An 18,732-nucleotide genomic window follows, 5' to 3' on the forward strand; every position below is an offset into this window, starting at 1 on the left:
AGTTAGTGAAGAAGAGAGGGTACCACGTGGCTACATGGAAGGGCTGGAAAAGGGGAATGGAGGAAAGAGAGAGAAAGAGAGAGAATTAAGAAGAAAGCAAGCAAATGGGTTTGGGGAGGGAATTATGAGAAATCTTGGTTTGAGACCTTTATGAATGGTAAAGAGTCACCATTCTTGTATATTATTTAAAATAAGCAGTAATGTATTAATATTAGCAATAAATAATTAATTTCCATTAAAGAAAATAATTAACTTCCAAACAATATTGCATTAACACAATGGCTTTTGAGGTTGTTAACATATCAAATACAAGGAATTAAATCAGAGTCCAACCACCATGCATTCACTAATACTTTACCATGCATCCACCAATAACAGATGTATGATCAATCTAAACATTAAAACTCACCAATTCCAAAGTACAAGTAGTCCTTTGTTTGACCTATGCAAAGTCTCAAAGCCTCGTACCAGATATTTCGTCCTTGTATCCAATTCCAAACCAAACACAACGACATAGAAGGAAAGAAAATACTCAACTCCCTATGAAAACGGAGTAAGCAATTACCCGAAAAAAAAAAACACGCAGGTTAATCTAGCATCTGTTTGACATCGTTGCAGTTGCTTTAGAAAACGGCGACAGCAAGGGATCAATTTTTCTGAAACACCTGCGGTCTTTTCCTTCTTCTCTGTGCTAGAATCCAGATCTGAGGTTCGTGTCTCAGACTGGATATCAGATCTGAGTGCTCCTCTCTGCAACTTTACCGACGGTTTGACCGCCCAAATCAGCATTTTCTGATGAAATCAATGGTTTTTGACCCAAAAACGGGTTAGGGGTAAAACAGAACCGGTTGTTTGGACAGTTTCTGGGCTGAACGGTCCGACCCTCCGGGTCAAAGACAGTTAAAAACATTGAGCTATAATCTGGTGAAAAGAACAAAAAAATAACTAAAGATAGAAAAATAGAACCCCTCTCAAAGCGGGTGTGAAATTTTCTTTGTTCTTTCATTTTTTTCCTTCCTTTCAATTTAATCTACAGAACAGAAAGATATAAATGCACGATCTGTACAGAGTTCAATATCTCATTAAATACAAATTTTCCACCGTTTCAAGGTTAAACAAACATTGAGAACAACATGGAGCAAGGGTCTGGTGTTCCCCCTCCCCACCTCTATACAGTTCTGAGAACAGCCCCCCACCCTTTAATCACTCCAAAATTTCAATTCCCTTACAAAATTTACCCCCATATAGACAACGTATTGATATTTGCAGAATATAATCCAACGTTCATCCCTGACATCAACTATACTAACCAAAAAGGCAAAAATGAAACAAAAAGGATAGAATCAAGCACAAACCGGCGAATAACGCATTTTGCAGCAGAGAGATTGCACCTTCACCTGTATGCTTCACCTTACTCTCTTTCCCCTCTTTAAATATGATTGCTTCACTCTACACAAACAACACACCCTCAGCCTCTGCTTCTTCCTTCAAAGCTTTTCTTGTGATATGCTCCGGGTGCATCCTTCACTCAAAGTAGACACTTCCTATAATACAGACCTTCACAACTTTTTTCCCTTCTTTTCCTTTTCTTTTTCGGCTTCTCATGACAACTTTATACACTTAATAATCTATGCAACAGTTAGAACTCACTGTCATCCTCTCGTTTGAGCTGAGAGCAAGCTGCCTTCTAAAGACAGTGTTAACTCGTCTCTAATTTATCACTAAAATTACTCTTTGGAGGACTTTCTGGTGAATCACCCGAGTAAGATCCATCTGGCTGACGGATACGGATATTCAAACTGTTGGATGGGAACGGTTCCTGGACAATCTACAAGCAAAAATCAAGCATGATTCAGTCAGTAAATTTTCTGGCTTGAAAAACAGAACATATCATAAGATGACACTGCACTTACAAGGACAAGAACAAGGTAACAAAAAATAGAAATATGGAACTCAAAACAAGATGCAACAAAACAGTGGAGAGTCCTTTCTTCATAGAAGGGCAAAAGACTCCTAACCAATCATATATTTACAAAAACATATCCCATTTCAAGTTCTGTCTCTTTCTGATTCAAGGACTGACAAGATATTGCAGTTCACCATGCTAAAATTCCTCAAAAATGATACTAAATTGCATAAGCACCCAGAATTTAGTAATTATTTAGAAGCGCAATTTCAGCTTTTCATGGAAAAGTTGATAAAGCATCAATTTTTTTTATAAATATTTCACCGGGAAGAGTATTTACCAGTAATAATGCCTGACTATATTACCTGATCACCATCTGAGCCCTCTGAGTGGAACAGAATTGGACGGCACCTTTTATCTTCATTCATCAAGCTTGAATTCTGGAAGTGAGCAACAAGGGCTGCCATGCCCTGTATTCTAGCGTATGCCAGAGAAGCAACTTTCTCACTATTAAATTTCTCCCATTTCTTCCCATTGAATGCCTGCACAAATATTCGAAGTGTCATTTAGGAGAATACAAAATTGAAGATTCTATAATGCACATGTTCCCAAAGAATGGAACTCATCTGGTAGATGAGATGCCAGGCAAGTTAAGCTGAAACTGAAATGTTATAAATTATCCTCCACAAGTAGGGTATTACATTGATAAAATTTGTCAAATTAAGTTGTTCCACTTCCATTCTATAAAACTTATCACATAAGTAAATCATAGGAACTCATAGAATGCAATACCAAGCCTACTAAAGGACAGATATTCAACCTCATAAAAGGGGATAATGTGTGAAGGAGACACCATATTTATAAATGCATAACCCACATTGCATTTATTCTGCACCCACAGAAGGCAATAAACATTGGTTTCAGTTCAACTGAGGAAAAAATGAAAACAAAAAAATAAAAACAAAAACATAACATCCTCCAAAATGCCCCAGAATAAATTACCTTAAAATCAATTGGCAAGTAGAGAAAATCGTAGGTACCCCTGTGATTTTCATCAATGGCAGCCAGCAACATCTTTGAGGTATATCTAGTAGAAAAACAAACATGGGTAAACATCTGAACCTACAAATGACTATACAGGTTCATCCAATCAGTTAGTCATTGACGACCATTCTTACTTGTTTGGGATGTTTTTTATCATTAGAGTAGTTCGAGTATCTTCCCCACTAATGATCTTATCCAAATCTAACTGATATTGCTTCTTGCTATCCAGCTGGTTTCCATTGCTTTCCACTCGGCGACGTCCACGTTCAGCCAGGCCCTCGATGCTGCCTCCTGGGCCTGGATACAGTCCACCACCAAGGAACATGGGACCCAACCTTGGAGAAGGCATCGCCCTAAAACTCGGTGAACCATTTTCAGATATATTTCCAGAGATAGGAGCTCCAGTATTCATGGCAGCATGAGCACCAACATTCATCATGTAACCCTCATTGCTGCTTAAGCCCATGCGTCCAAAAGAAACTGGGCTCATGAAGGATGTGTCTGGTGACTCAGGGAAATATCCAAGATGTCTTTCAAAAGGTGCACCAGATGGAGCAGATCCAACATGATGGAAATGGTGGTGTGAGGAGCCAAGGAGAGAGCCATGTCGACTGGAATATGGATAGCCCTGCCCCTGCCCATTTGATGTATATGGATGCCCCATAGATTGTGTTGGCCATGCAGCAGAACTGGTTTGCTCTGAGTAAGGTGAGGGATTGCCCCAGAGAAATTGGGGACCGGACAATGTTCCAATAACGGATGCATTTGAGGTTGATAAATTTAAGGAAGATACAATTCCAGGACTTCGGCTCAAGTTCATCTCTTGGAATGAATGTGATTGCATATATGCAGTTCCATGTGTTGAACTGCTATTGTTGAATACTGAGTCCACATGGCTCACCTGTCCCTGGTCCTTGCCAATAGGTGCAATCTTCAAAGAATTTGACCCAAGAGGAGGCAGAATTGAGGCTAAGCCAGGCAAATGGTTGCTGTTCATAGGACTAATTGCTCCTATACCTGAAGAAGAATGACTCATACCATGCAAAGGGCTGTGCTCAACAGGACTGCTGAGCTGGGCCCAGTTACCTGTCAGAAATGCAGAATGCACCTAACAGATTTAGTTTCTAATAGAACTTGTATTTACAACAATAAGGGCAAGTAATACAAACTAAAACAAGCACAAGGATTAAGAAGAGCCTAGAAAGTACAAACTATTAAATATGAAAAAAAGATTCAAATAGAACCTACCTGGAGGGGAATTAGCTATTGGTGAACCTACTTGATGTCGGAAATTCCTAGTTTCATCTTGTTCCAACTCTTGGCTCAACTGTTGCATCAAGCTGAATATAGAGGTATAAATTTAATAAATTTTAAAATGATAAACTAGAAATTGAAAGACTCGAGAATAAATAACTATTAAGTAGACCACAACTCAACAAATTGACATGAGTGTGACTCGAGCCTACTCCACACAAAATATAAAAAGAAAAAAGAAAAAGAAAAAAAAAGAAACCATAGAAGCCCTGATAAAAGAACAACCAACAAGACAAAACTACTGTGATGAGAGTTCACAATGTGTAACTACAATCATTTTTTAACAACAAAGAGATACAGAATTACACAAGCAGGCTGTTTATGATGACAAGTGCTCCATAAAATAAAGTTAATTAAGCATCACATCAAAACCAATGGTTGAGAAAATGTTATGATAAGAAGCTGAGGTGAATCTATTTATTCATGAAAACTCTGTAGGTAAGAAATATCTCTGCATTTCATACAAGGCATTGAAAGTACACAAGTCAGTAAGCTATCTGCTTTACTTGCTCACATCAATTGAATATCTATTTACCAGAATCCAAGTCCATGGTCCATGAACACTCTAGGTTACAAGCTTGCTTGGTTTTATAAGGCTTTGGTGGGAATGGTATTAAGTTGAGTTAAAAACTAAAAAGGCAGTGAACGAACACAAATTAATAGGTTCTCCAAGATTTCCAAGGTGATGAAATCATAATTAGTTTAAACCACTTCAAGAATAGACTCTTTAAATCTCTCTTCAAATATCCTTGTGTATGCTCCAATTGTTGGTATTTCTCTATTCTTTGCTTATTTCCTTGCCTTTTTCTACTCAATTCCATATTTTAATAGCATCCCATATCCAGTTTGATGCAAGAACCAAAGAGCCAAATTTTGGCTTTTCTGAACTTTTATGTTTTTTGTATTTTTTAAACATTAGGGGTATTTTGGTCATTCTACATGTAGGTGAGGTCCACCCTAGGTATTCAATAATTTATCTAGTGACTGTTTAGTCATGTTTAAAATTTCAGAGAAATTGGTTTAGGAGTTACTGTGCTTCCTTTGTGACAAATTATGATAGTTGCAACTCAGTCAAAAGCATGGTGAATTGGAGTGGATTTTTTACATACTTTGCTTTTAATGAGTGATATATATAATATATCCTAAAATGATTCTAGGCTCTTAGATGAGCTATTCTGCGCTTTCACTCTTTTCTTCCTCTCTATCTTCTATCAAATCCTACAAGTAGAAGTTTACAGCCATTAACAACCCACAGTTTCATCATTAGAGGAGTTCATTCAATGCCCTTAAAGGATTGAAATTGATCCAAGTACTTTTTGTAATGACAAATGGGATAATGGTCTAGTGTTTGTTTGTATTCCCCAATGTATAGCCCTCTGGTTGTACATGGGTCTTTTTTACATTTTTTTTCTTAATGAATCAATGATTTACCTCTTCTCAAAAAAAAAAAAAAAATTAATGCCTTGATATTTGGTCAATAACTTTCTTCACAAAATAATTTTTGCCTTTTTGTGCAAACGTACTCAAAAACCTTACCAATATCAACCAAATTTCAAACCCACAACTATACAATTTCATTGAAAACTTTCAATCCTAGAACTATATTCATTAATTCAAAGCTTTTTTACATTTTTACAACAAACTTGCAATTCTTGTAGTTAAGCCCCAAGACACTAACAAATCTCCTCTTTTAGTTCTAAAACCATCCCTAAACCCTACTCTAGCAGTCTAGATAATCAATACCTTACTAGGAACACCCTTGCAACACAGCCATCCAACATCATTTGGAATTAAGAGCAATTGTTCCTACAACAATTGGTATTAGACCCAGAATGTAAGGCTACACAGCCCACCATATTAAGTGTGTTTCCTAGTATTTCATCCCAAGAATGAGAGCAACCCATCAAAACATATCATATGACTGACACTGTCTTCATAATACTTTGACTAGAAAATTTGGTGGGGTTCAATACAGTACACTAAGAGCTATTTAAAAGACACATGCTGTTGGTTGCCTTGGTTCTTGGCTCACCAAGCAGTTCAGTAATTTTAGAGCTATAGCTCATATTAATGTTATCATGGTTAGTAATTTTAAGGGCTAGCCTTGTACATTTTGGAACTCTACCAATGTGAGATTGCCTTACACCCAAGGTCCAAAGTATTGATACACTCCAATACACCGAAAGGGGCGTATCGGTGCTTTGCACCTAACTCATGTCTATTTTTTGGTTTTGTTTTTCAAAAATTAGGTCAGGGGTAGGTCTTAGGTCTACCCACCACCTGAAATAGGTTAAAAGGCCAATAAGCTTGTATTTTGAATACTAATGCCCCACCAATACAATACAATATGCCCAATCGTGTCAAAATTTTGAACCTTGCCTACACCGCTGGTCTCAAGCTCAGATAAAGGAGAATTGTGTCAAGTTGGCAGCCAGCACTAAAACTTTTGCCAAACACTCACAGTCATGGATCCTAATGCATTTCCATGCTCATGCTACAGCATCCCTTGGAAGAAACCCACTACACCAGAAGTGACCCACAACAACAGCCAGTTGTGGTGTTAAACAGGTAAGGGTTCCTGCATCCTTTTGGGCAGGGGTGGGTAAAGAAGTTATAAGTGCCAATAACTTAACGATGGATATGACACTGAACAGAATAGAATGGCAAAACAAGATTCAAGACTTAGATGATAATAATGATAAGCTTTGTACAATTTGGCTTGGCCTGCTGCCCATTGGTGAGCAGTTAGGTTTTCAGTTTTAATGAAATGCTTCAGTTATTCATCAAAATAATGTTATCGGGCTAGTAGTTTGGCTTTAATTTAAGAAAGTGAAAATATAAATTTCTGAAATTAATTAATAACATTATAGAAAGAAATTGCATGGTAATTAATTAGTAGGAGATCGTATCTAAAGATATAATAAGGAAATATTAGAAAAGATTTTTCTCCCAATCATTATTTTAAGATTTAGAAAAATATATGACAAGAACTTCTTTTAGTGTTTTTATTGCTCTAACTGAAGAGGATACCATGTCCCAAGGCAAAGATTAGTGGTTAAGTTCCACTCATTCCTTTCCATAGTCTGCATTACCCGAACCTGTTCTTATCATTAAAATCCTTCACCAATTTCAGATTTAGTAAATCTCCTTTCTAGATTTTGAAGTAAGTTTCAAATGGATAAAGAGAACAGCAAACGGAATGGCAGATAGCTTGGCAAAACAAGGGGTGTGTAAGGATGTTTTATTCTGGGCAGGTTTGTAATAGGGGCTGTTGAAACTTGACTGTAAACATTTCTTTTTCTTTTTGTCTTATCTTCTAATGTTTTTTCTCAGTAATTAATGAATTGCTTACTGCTTACTAATTAAAAAAAATCTCCTTTCTTGCACCCTAACTTTTCAGTTCAAAAACTATCATTTAATTTTAACCTTTGGCTCCAATAAAACTCTAATTTTTTTATCCACGAAGAAATTTGTACTAAGAAGCAAAGAAAAAAAGGATTGGAAGTGCTCAACACCCCAGGGTAGGAAAGTAGAGCAGCATACAAAAGGCCTTCAAGACCATACAATGAAGGGGGTAAATAGGCAACAGAAAAAATATTAGAATATCAGCTTTTCAGAACTCAAACCTCAAAACACCTCATAAGTTTGTCGAAATCCAGCAGACAGACCATAAATTCCATCTGAAAAAGATGGTCTCTCTAGAAACCAAGGCACTTGCCTTTCAAAAGAAGTAATTAAACTCTACAGGCCATCAGCAGACTCTTGCAACAGCTGATAACATCTGGGAGTCCACCTCTACCAATTCAAATTTTGGTGAATACATTAGCCTAATATATTCTACAAAAGCCATGATCTCTACTTTAATAGAACCATCAAAGCCAACTAACTTGTAATATACCATGAAAATCTTCTTGTAAACTCAAGTGACACACTGACACTGATTCCTGAAGGACTTGGAGTCTTGGATTCCCTAACCTAACAATGTCAAGCTTGACAACTTCCAACCCCTAGACTTTCTCTATGTTTTCAACCCCCCATTTCAGTGATTCAAATTAACCAACTCCGGAACATAATTTTAATAAAACAAAAACTTGAATTACTAGGACAAAAAAAAGCAAGAGTGAAAGCAGCAGGGAAAATTAGGAACTATATAAAAGAGAAAATAGTAAGCTGCATGATCTCCAGCGTATTTGTGCATTTAAGTATATAGATAGATAGATAGAGAGAGAGAGAGAGAAAGAGAGAGAGAGAGAGAACAGCATTACGCACTTTCGGCGTGCTCCACCTGGACGGCTAGGTTCAAGCTTTATGCGTTTCCCAGCAATGTCACTCCTATTTAATGACCTAAGTGCTGCTTCTGCAGCTCTGACGTCATAAAATTCAATAAACTTATGGTGCCGCTTGTGTGGTGTCTCCCTGATCTATGCTTTTTATGCAATGAGGAAACATCCAATACCCACAGGTTGAGTATAACCATACAGAAGAAACTAATGCAAAAACCATAGAAAATATTAATTACACGTACGAAAACAACTTCAGACCTCTTTAACTTCCCCATACGCCCCAAAAATTTGGCGGAGATCATCGTTTGAAACCGATGGATCCAAATTAAAAACTACAAGAGTTCCTTGGTTAATATCCTTATCTGATGGGTTATCCTGGCAGATAGGAAGAAAATGCATGAAGCAGGTAAAAAATGGTAAATCAGTGGCTCAGCAATTGGAATTAAGAAGATTAAATTTTATTTTTGAACCTTTGGAATTGAAAAGTGAATGTCAAGTTTTCTCCGTCGCAAGGGCTTATTTTGTAATGCACGCATAGCTGTTCGAGCAGCCCGAATGTCATAGTAAGAAATCATCACAAAGCCCCTGTGTTTGCATGCAGTATAAAGAGTCCTGATATCACCATATTGCTACAAAACAACACAATGTCAAACATATTAAGATAGTAACATCTAAAATGAACAAGTTGTAACCAAAATATATATTTATGAGTTCAGAGAAGTATTTGGCTATTCAGCTATCATTCTGAAAAACATTAACACAAATTAGACTTCTCACTAAAATGGCACATTCCACGGAATATAACAAACAGGAACTTGGAATCTGGAAAACATTTTTTTCCAACAAGTAACCAGATAAATGGAATATGTTAAAGCCCAAATACAAAATCATGGATGTGAAACTCCAGAACCTTAAAAGTGCAAAGCATGTCCCAGCACACATCAACCTATTTGCAACTCTCCTATCTCCTCCCTGCAGAAGGATAATCAGGTCATGCAGCTTAGTCCACAGATCTACCAAATAAGTACAGTGCCACAGTCCCTAATCATTAAGTGTTTCAATATTCCTGCAAAGCTTGAAATCCATAGACCCCAACCCCTTTTCCTCAAAATAGCTTTTATTGAGTATACTCTTCATATTGTCAGCCTCTAAGAATCCAGAGATTTTGGACTAACTATGAACTAGAGTCCCTCCAAAATATCAATCTTTCATCACTTCCAACCCTGTAGCAAACATGATACACCATTTCATGGAATGGTCATAATTATTTCATTTTCCTCCAAATGGTAACTTAAAAAAAGAAAGTAATAAACCTCATTGTGCTCCTTTTTTTGGTTGATTGGTAATAGTAAAATTTTATTAGATAATAAACAGAAAGAATTAATTATGAAACATTCCAAGCATCCCTACTCCATAAGATGGCACAAGCTACCTATCCCTTTCTTCAGAAGTTAGAGTACACTGACCAAAGTCTCTAAAAAAGAATCGTGCCCTGTTAACCCCGTGTTTAGCCATAGCATCAGCCAAAGCATTTGCTGTATCTATGTATCAAAATGTAAGCTTGCTTCCATTTCCCTTGCTAATGCCTTTAGTTCCTTCGTATTGTTTTGGTACTGCCAAGGTTGTTCTTCAATCAATCCACCACCACTCTAGAGTCACCCTTCATCATGTTCCATGTTGCTCTATACTATGCAAAAATAACTTACTCGACAGTCGATACAACTTCTATTTCCATTTCTACTCTTGACATACTGAGAAAGTGCCTAGGAAAATTGTCATTGGCTGATAGGACCAAACCTCTAGAATCACTCCGCCCCCCCCCCCCCTTTCTATTTGAATGTTCCTATGTATCATTTATTAGTTTACATAAGTGCTAATGCAATTAGGGGTTAATTCTGGTCTGTTCTGAAGTTGGAATTGGAGTATATAAAAGGATATTTAATCCGTGTGCTGAGTCAATACATAGCTGCTGTAATTGAAAAATAGATTTGTTGATTTCACAAAAACGGTTCGATTTTTTTATATTTTTTGATAAATAATTTAAGATTTCATTAAGAAAAGAGCTGGAGATACAAGCTTCCCAGCGCAAGCTGCGTCTTCTACAAAGAACACGAAACAGGAAACAGAAAAACAAATTCAGCCTACAAATGGGCCCAATACAATTGGTGGATTCCAAGTTGGTAGTAAGCTGGTTACAGAACCCTGAGTCTATCGTGTGGAGTTTTAAGAATGAAATTAAAAAACTTAAGTGGCTGATAAGGAGCCTGGCTGTTAATATTAAATGGGTGAGGAGATCAGCAAATGCTTTAGCTGACTCTCTAGCAAAGCAAGGGGCAGTTTGATTTAATTTTGTAGCTAGGAATTGCTTCTCTGTTTTCTATAGTCTATAACAATTATCCATATTTTCTTCCGTTCTTTCTTTATTGTTTGCTATCTATCCTTAATGTAGGAACTATTTCTTCTTGTTTTTTTCTTTATCTTGGGCTTTCTTATAACTTCTTATTGCTGAGATCTCTATTCAGCAACAAACTCCTGCAGTCTAGACAGTCATATTCATATTTCACCATTAGGTTTTCTTCACAAATTTCCAATGTTACACAAGGATTAAAATATTGATACGGTACACCCAATACGGGGCGTATCATATCAGTGTCAGGTCATACAGTACGGGATACACTACGACTGGAAGGATACTGTATCCTTCCAGTCAAGCGTATCGGTCCAATACGCCATCATATCAGTGCATATCATGCAGTATTGGCCAATAGTCTGATACGCACCGATACGAAAGCGTATCGAACCTCAGTTTGACAACAAGCACAAATTCACTAGAATAATTATTTTAATACTTAAAATTTATAAATCTGTACATGATATGTATCTCAAATTTTTTATAAACTATTGATTAATATTTTAATTTGCATTAAATAACCATGTATTATTTATAAAATGTTTAAAAATATAATATAAATTGAACCTATCAAATCCAATAATCTATATTTATATTAAAAGATTATTCTTTATTTTAGAAATTTATAAAAATAAAAACATTAATAATGAAATGATTATTTTAGTAATTAAAATTTATGAATTTTGATATAATATGTACCTTCGAAATTTAAATAGAATTGATATATTTTAAGTTGGGATTATATATTTATAAATTATCAATTAATATTTTGATTTGCATTTTATAATAACATATTTATTGTTTACAGAAATGAAAATATTGTTTACCAAAATTTTGAGAATTAATTTTTAGTTGACATTTTTGTTAATGTTAATGTTTTGTGCCTTGAACTTTAATACAATATAAGATAATAATGGCAACTATTATATTTTGTGCCTTGAACTTTAAAAAATGGCACAAAACATATAATATCAATGTTTTAAAAGGTGTGGGAGGCGTACACCTGGAGGTGCGCCTCCAGGCAAGGCGCCCCCAAAACGCCCGGAGGCGCATGACAGAAGCGTCCAGACCATTGAGGCGTACGCCTCATGTACAGAGGCATGGACAACGGTGCACGCTTCTAGGGAGACGTACGCCTCTGGCACGCCTTTGGAAAGAGGCTTACGCCTCCAACATGTGTCATTTTTATACATTTAACAGATTACTTGTTTTAAGTTTTTTATGTTCTAATTGGTGGGGCCACGATTATATCATGGCCCCCATTGTATACAATTATTTTTTAAGTGTAAAAGAGGGGGAAATATCCCTCTTTCGAACCCAAACTTTAGGGCTCGAAAGAGAACTGAATCTGAAGTCTGAACTCTGTGTCTCTGTGAAACCTGTGCGAAGAACAAGTCTCTACTCATCTTCAACTTTCAACCTGCAACTTCGAGTTCGAGCAATCTGGTCTGGTATGTGTTTTTTTTCTTCTTCGAGCAACCTGAAATTTCTCAGATGTGGTGATCTTATTTTTTTTATTCTATTTTCAATTGCAATCAAAGAGAGGTTGCTGTTGGACCAACCGACCAACCTGGGCAGATGTGAACCTGTGACAAAGCTGCAAGCCTGCAACGTTTTTTTTTTTATCAATAAGCTTCAATGGTTAGTACTTAGTAGTTATGTTATTCATTTATTTTGTTTCTTTGTTTCTTTTTTTTTCTTGATTTTAGTAGTTTTATTTCAGCCTTATTTAACAGAGCTGCATGAATAAATTATGCCACACAGCCATGTTATGTGATCTATTGATTCTGTTCTTCCTATTTTAGTGTTACATATGTTTTTATGCTTAAAATATCTATTTTTTATTAATATACACTATAATTATTAAAATATATATATATATACTTGAGGCTTATGCCTCCCTGTGGTCGGGCATGCCTCTGGGTAGTGGAACGCCTCACGTCATGCCTCCACGTTTTAAAACACTGTATAATATGTGCATATGTTTTGTGCCTTGAACTTTAATATAAAATAAGATAATAATGGCTTTGTGTATGTATTAATTTGTAAAAATCTATATAATATGTCTTAGAATCTTGATTTTTTTGATAGATTCTTGGAATCTTTGTTGATGCATATCAATAAAATTGTATGATATTTATGCAATCCGTTATATTAATTGTAATATATTTCTTCATATATAGCATTGGAATATATAATCATTACCTATTTATACACTATTTTGGCTATTTTGACATTAAACCCATTGTAGTAATATATTTATGGAATTAATATTCATTTTCGTAGTATATCCAAGTGTTTCCATGTTTTCCATCTGTATCCATGCATTTCCAAAGCATATTCATATCTATATCTGTATCCGAGTTGTCCGATACGATACCTGATAGCGATACTTTAATCCTTCATGTTACATGGGTTATCCTAAATGGCCATGCCCATGTCAAACATGCATCATATTCTAACATTCCATAGGTTCTTGAGAGATAATTCTATATAACATTTCTTTTACTGATCAAATAAAATATTTCTTTTTCTTTTCTTGGCTTTACTTGAATAAATGAACAGCTAATGTACAAAATGAGTGCCATTTTTCCAATAAAACATTATTTAGTAACGAAGGCAACTTTTTAGGTATATATTGTTAGAATTCAAAAAATACAAACTATTTTAATACTATATACTTCTCTATAGATGTGTATGCATGTTCATGTTTTCCTATCTTGCCACAACAGACTCTTCGACATGTGATGTATTCCAACTCCCATGTCCATGTCCATGAAACCAAGGATTAGAATATCAATACAATACACCCTAAGTTGGGTGTATCATACCAGTATCGGTGTACCCAAATGCACTTGGATACACCAATACACAAACTTTATAAAATATTTAAAATGTCTCAAGCCTCTTCCCCAGCCCTCTAATTATTATAAAATAAAAAACAAAAAATTAAAAAAAAAGGGTACCACTGTATCAGCTATATTGATATGCACTAATACCCATGTTTGGGTATCAAGCATTTCGATATTTTAATCCTTGCATGAAACACCGCATAGAAATTGGTCCACCGCCACTCTACGATCATTTCCCAACACATCTATCAAATAGGAACTTCTAACATCAATTTCTGATCTTTATAATGAAAGGGTAAATGTTGGGCCAGGTCAAATATGCTGCATCACTCTCTCCCTTTCATTTGCTCATTGTTAATAATATTTTTGAACTGCTAAAAAAATCTTTAATAAAGTCAAAACAAATTTCTCTGTAAAAGACCATATTGCATGATCTGTACTCTAGAAGTAAGTTTTCCAGAAGCATTGAGTAGAAGCAAATAAAATAGAATTAGAACCTAACATACGGCTCAGCCATTTGCAACCATAACACATTAGAAACGGTTCTATTTGCTTAGGTACAAAAGTAAATCATTGAATAAAATCAAAGGTCTCCACTGAACCATAGTAATGCAAGTTCAACCTTGACTTATCCAGACACAACCACGAAGAAGAAAATATTTTCACCTAACAAATAGAAAAATTACAAAAAAAAAAAAAACACTAAAAAGGTGTGATCAATAAAAGTAGTGTATGGAAATAAAAGTTCTGCTCATTAACCATTAAAAATAAAGAACATAAAGAGGAAAAGAAGAAATAGCTAGAACCAAGCTGAAGTGATATCTTACTAACCTCAAAGAGAGCTCTCAGTTCTGAGTCCTCAACATTACTATTGATATTTCGCACGAAAAGTGTTCTAGAAGGATGTTCCCCATATGGATGCTCCCCATTAACTGTTCCAACACCATTTGGAAGAGCATATGGAGTGGTCCCGTTACTAGCAATGCCATCTGACAAGGTTACCTTTGACATACCCATATTGAGACTCTCCTGAGGATCAAAATCCATCTCCATACCACCTCCACTTCCAAAAAGATCACATTCTTCTAGGTCCTCCAATTGACTAGGCAACCCACTAAGGTCAAAATCATCCATTATACCAGCTAAGAGCTCATCTTCATCATCAGGAAGTAGGCTTCCTATTGCATGCAGCTCAACATCTTCAAGAGGATCCTTACCCTCAACATCTTTGTGTAGTTTATTCAAAATAGATGACGCATCCTCAACAGATTGGCCACCATGTTCTGAATCTGTAAAATTCACTGCACATTGACAAAAAGAGGTTGGAAAACCTTTTCCATGACACATAGTTTGCTAATAGCATCTTCAAGGGAGAGGTTGAACATACACTTTTCATGCGGAAGAACAGGTAATGAGCTTGAAAAGAGGCTAGCATCACTTGAGGTATGATATGCATCAGATCCAAATGGAATCCCCCATGCACCATTTCTCACTTTTTGTGGAATATTTACTGATGATATCTTGGAAGGACCTGCAACAGCCAACAAGAATGAGTAACGCCCCAAAGAAGCATGTAGATATGAATGTTATCCTCATGAATGCATGTATCCACATCTATATTTATGTTGCATCTATTGAAGAAATACAGAAGACCTTTTGGTGGAAAGGTAGGTAGGTAGATGGAACACATTAAGAACTACCTGAGAATGGATGATCTGAAGAGTGCTCCATCCCACTGCCTTTCTGCAAATAGTAATGGAAAGATACAAATAGAAAAACGTGCAATTATTAGTCTCTATGACAAAGAAGAAGATAATGATAACATGGATAAGGACGGCTCCTAAGTAGCATATTTACAACAGTATAAATAAAATATAAAGGTTGCAAACTTGCAATTCATCTAGACTTGCCGCTATTTGTGAACCCATACAATATGCATTAGCTGGGAAATTTTCTGAAGAGAATTTTTTTATTGATTAAGTTTATAAAAAGAAACTTTATACCCAAAGAGTAGGTGAAGATATTATGAAGCCTCCACAAAGACATCACTAAGACACCAGATTGCAAAAATATCTACTCTCGAGGTATATAACAAGCTTTAAGAGCATTTGATAGTTGTCTAACTTCTCAAATGATCGAAATCTAAGAAATCCAAGATCCTCCTCAAAGTCACAATCCAGTACAAGGTTGTGCAAAGTAAATCATATATATGAGATACAGCCTATATCTAACCCCAATTAAAGAGACGAAGTGAAGAAAAAACTATGACAATGGTTACTTCTAAAAATTGCAAATAAGTTTAACAACTCACAATAAATCAAAATTATGGCATAGGACCAGGCAATTGATGATTTCTCAGGTATTCGAACTTGGACCGTATCCCTGAAAGATTTATTAGGTCTGATGACGACATACTTAAGATATAAAACCTAGAAAACTAAATAAAGTAATAAAAATAAATGAATATCCCCAATAAGTTGTCCGCTTAGAAACAGGGAAAGTACAAGAAGACCAAATTGTAGAAAACATAAACCAAAATCACAATGAAAGACCAAAAAATAGAAAGAGCAATAGGCTCATCTAAAGCCATCTTGTCTCTCCCTGGCATAGTTATGGCAATCTATCAAACAAACCCAACAATCCTCAACTTCGGAATAATCATCAAACTCCAAATAAACAGAACTCTCGAAGGAACTTCTTTCAATTTAGAAACCAAAAGAAAAAACCTTTTTTTTCCCGCGAAATAATTAAAAAGACGACCTTTTATGTCGACCCATTCGCCGTCACGCCAAAATCTTTCGAAATGATAACATTACTTTGCAAAGTAGCTGAACCAATCACAAACCAAACTAAATTTAATCCCCCTCCCCTCCCCGGGAAACTATTCAAAACAACAGAGTTCTGAAACATAACTCGATTAACAAAACAAAACCCAGTAAAAACTCGAACGAAGAACAAAGAAAGCAAAGATCGCTTACCCGATGATCACTTGCCCTAGAACTCAAATTTTCAATCCAAGCCCACGAATCAGTACAGATAACCAAAATTTTCAGTTAAGAAACCCTATATTGGGAGGAGGAACAGTTGGACGATCGCCATTACAGGTGGGATCTTCGGGAGACTCGAAGAAAATCTTGTCGTGATCGAGGAGAGAGGAGAAAAATAGAAAGTTACGTAAGGAGAGAGAATTTGTTTCTTATACTTCTCTACTTCCTTCTCTGTCGCCGGAAATAGTGTGGCAAGAGAGAGAGAGAGCGAAAGGAGTGAAAAAAATATGATTGGAGGAAATAAAAGAGTGAAAGAGCAGAAAATGATTGAGACAAGCTCTCTCTCTCTCCACCTTTTTTCTCTCCTCTCTCTACCCTTTCTCTCTCCTCTCTCCGTGTGTGCTGGGCCTATGCGTGTGCGTGTGGATTCGACTGGATTTGAATCCAGTTTGGCGTCCGTTGACACATCCCCGGCATTCACTACTTCCAATACACACCTAACAACCCTATCCCTCTGTATATTGGAGCATCTCCCTGTCGATGATAATATAAAGTATGGGAGATGTTCTAGATGTGCGGTTGTTAAGCGTTGTGAGGTTGATGTGAGGAGCTCCTTGTAGAGCAGATCGGACTGCTCTCAAAGATGATTATGAAACGGGATATAAACGCCAAGTCGCCAACAAATGATGATTAGATAAGTGGATTATTTTCATGTCTAGTTAATTTAGTACCCTGTTTTTTTGCTCGTTCGCATCTCCGCTCCACCGCGCCTCGCCCTACAATCGCTCCACACAATGTGCGACTGACACCTGTCCAGTCGCACGCGGTGAAGCCTGCCCGCGTGCGGGGTTAACGGGACGGACGTTAGTCCCGAAACGATCTCAAAACTGCGAACCTCAAATCGGAAGCTCTGACCCCGTTTTAGCCCGAGCTCAGGTCTCTGCACCCATCTCCGGCACCGGCGATCGCTCCGGTGACCAGATAAGCTCTAACTCTCGTCTTTTATGTGGGGCTTTGGTTTTTATTAAATCCTCCTTTGAAGCGTCCGTGATGGTGGTGAAGTTTCCGCTCCCGTCTTTGGCCACCGTAAGCACGTCATTTGGATTATAGTCACCGTCGAATCTCTGTAAAACCCATGAGACGACGGTTAGAACCTTCCGTCACTTTTCCGAGCTCCTGCTTCGGCAACATTAAAAATGAATTACTAATGTGTCTATAGACACTGGCTATGGACTGGATTATAACCGACTTGAGAGGACCCGTCGCAGAATCAAGACCTTCCAAACAAGTGTTTTTGTTGGTGAGAGACGCACTGAGGAATGCTCTAGCGTCGGATAGTTTCCGGGTGTCACCAGAACGAATCCGGGACAAGGATTTCTGTAGAGAACTCATTGTAATTTGGTGCAATTCCTTGCAATCTTGGATGGCTCCTTTTTGCTTTTCGACGACCCCCTAGCTTCCAATATTCAGGAAGAGATGCAAGGAGGGTTTAATGAAACGAGAGTTATAGCTTACCTGGTGACCGGAGCAATTGCCAGTGCCGGAGAAGGGGCGGAAATCTGAGCTCGGGCTAGAACGGCGGTCAGAGCCTCCGATTTGCGATTAAGGGGGGCGGGAATATGGGAGAAGCCTGCAGTTTGCCTTTTGAGATCGTTTTAGGGCTAACGGTAGGGGCTAATGTCTGTCACGTTAGCCCCGCACGAGGGCATACCCACCCCGTGCGACTGAACAGGTGCCAGTCGCACATTGTGTGGGGTGATTGTGGGAAGAGGCACTGTGGAGATGCGAATTCCAAGCTACTATCATGCTACCACTGCAGGTTCCCCACACGTGGCAACTTATGGTTTTGTAATGGCTACCCAAGATGGGCCTACTTGAATCAATCTTTTATCAAACACTTTTTAATAAAGCCACGTTTTATGTGGAACGGAATCTA

At 37.0% G+C, this 18,732-nt stretch overlaps 1 protein-coding gene across 5 annotated transcripts; it reads right to left on the minus strand.

Annotated features, from left to right (window-relative positions):
- Nucleotides 1-1,048: 1,048 nt before the first annotated feature.
- LOC148847874 (protein MEI2-like 2) lies at nt 1,049-18,443 on the minus strand. 5 transcript variants are annotated; one of them, XM_088950543.1, is made up of 14 exons: nt 18,312-18,443; nt 17,528-17,920; nt 15,510-15,552; nt 15,197-15,340; nt 14,641-15,110; nt 9,018-9,176; nt 8,806-8,922; nt 8,534-8,685; nt 4,199-4,290; nt 3,085-4,036; nt 2,909-2,993; nt 2,727-2,795; nt 2,272-2,448; nt 1,049-1,828 (listed from the first exon to the last, which is right to left on the minus strand). In XM_088950543.1, the coding sequence occupies exons 3-14, from the start codon at nt 15,538-15,540 to the stop codon at nt 1,700-1,702; spliced, it is 2,577 nt and encodes an 858-aa protein (XP_088806669.1). In that variant the 5' UTR covers nt 15,541-15,552; nt 17,528-17,920; nt 18,312-18,443; the 3' UTR covers nt 1,049-1,699. The 5 variants fall into 5 exon arrangements, with proteins under 5 accessions (XP_088806669.1, XP_088806670.1, XP_088806671.1 ...); XM_088950544.1 differs by lacking the exons at nt 17,528-17,920; nt 18,312-18,443 and adding exons at nt 16,121-16,191; nt 16,788-17,125; XM_088950545.1 differs by lacking the exons at nt 17,528-17,920; nt 18,312-18,443 and adding exons at nt 16,570-16,637; nt 16,788-17,071.
- Between the last annotated feature and the right edge of the window lie 289 nt (nt 18,444-18,732).

The sequence above is a fragment of the Nelumbo lutea genome, chromosome 6 (assembly GCF_056320005.1).
Source record: "Nelumbo lutea isolate HS-2025 chromosome 6, American lotus-T2T, whole genome shotgun sequence".
Classification (NCBI taxonomy): domain Eukaryota; kingdom Viridiplantae; phylum Streptophyta; class Magnoliopsida; order Proteales; family Nelumbonaceae; genus Nelumbo; species Nelumbo lutea.

Excerpts from the sequence above, each read along its gene's own strand:
- LOC148847874 (XM_088950543.1), bottom strand. The coding sequence starts at position 15,540 with ATGGAGCACTCTTCAGATCATCCATTCTCAG. Across the intron at positions 8,923-9,017 it reads TTCACTTTTCAATTCCAAAG|GATAACCCATCAGATAAGGA; the intron begins GTTCAAAAATAA and ends CCTATCTGCCAG. Across the intron at positions 2,994-3,084 it reads ATAAAAAACATCCCAAACAA|ATATACCTCAAAGATGTTGC; the intron begins GTAAGAATGGTC and ends TTTTTCTACTAG.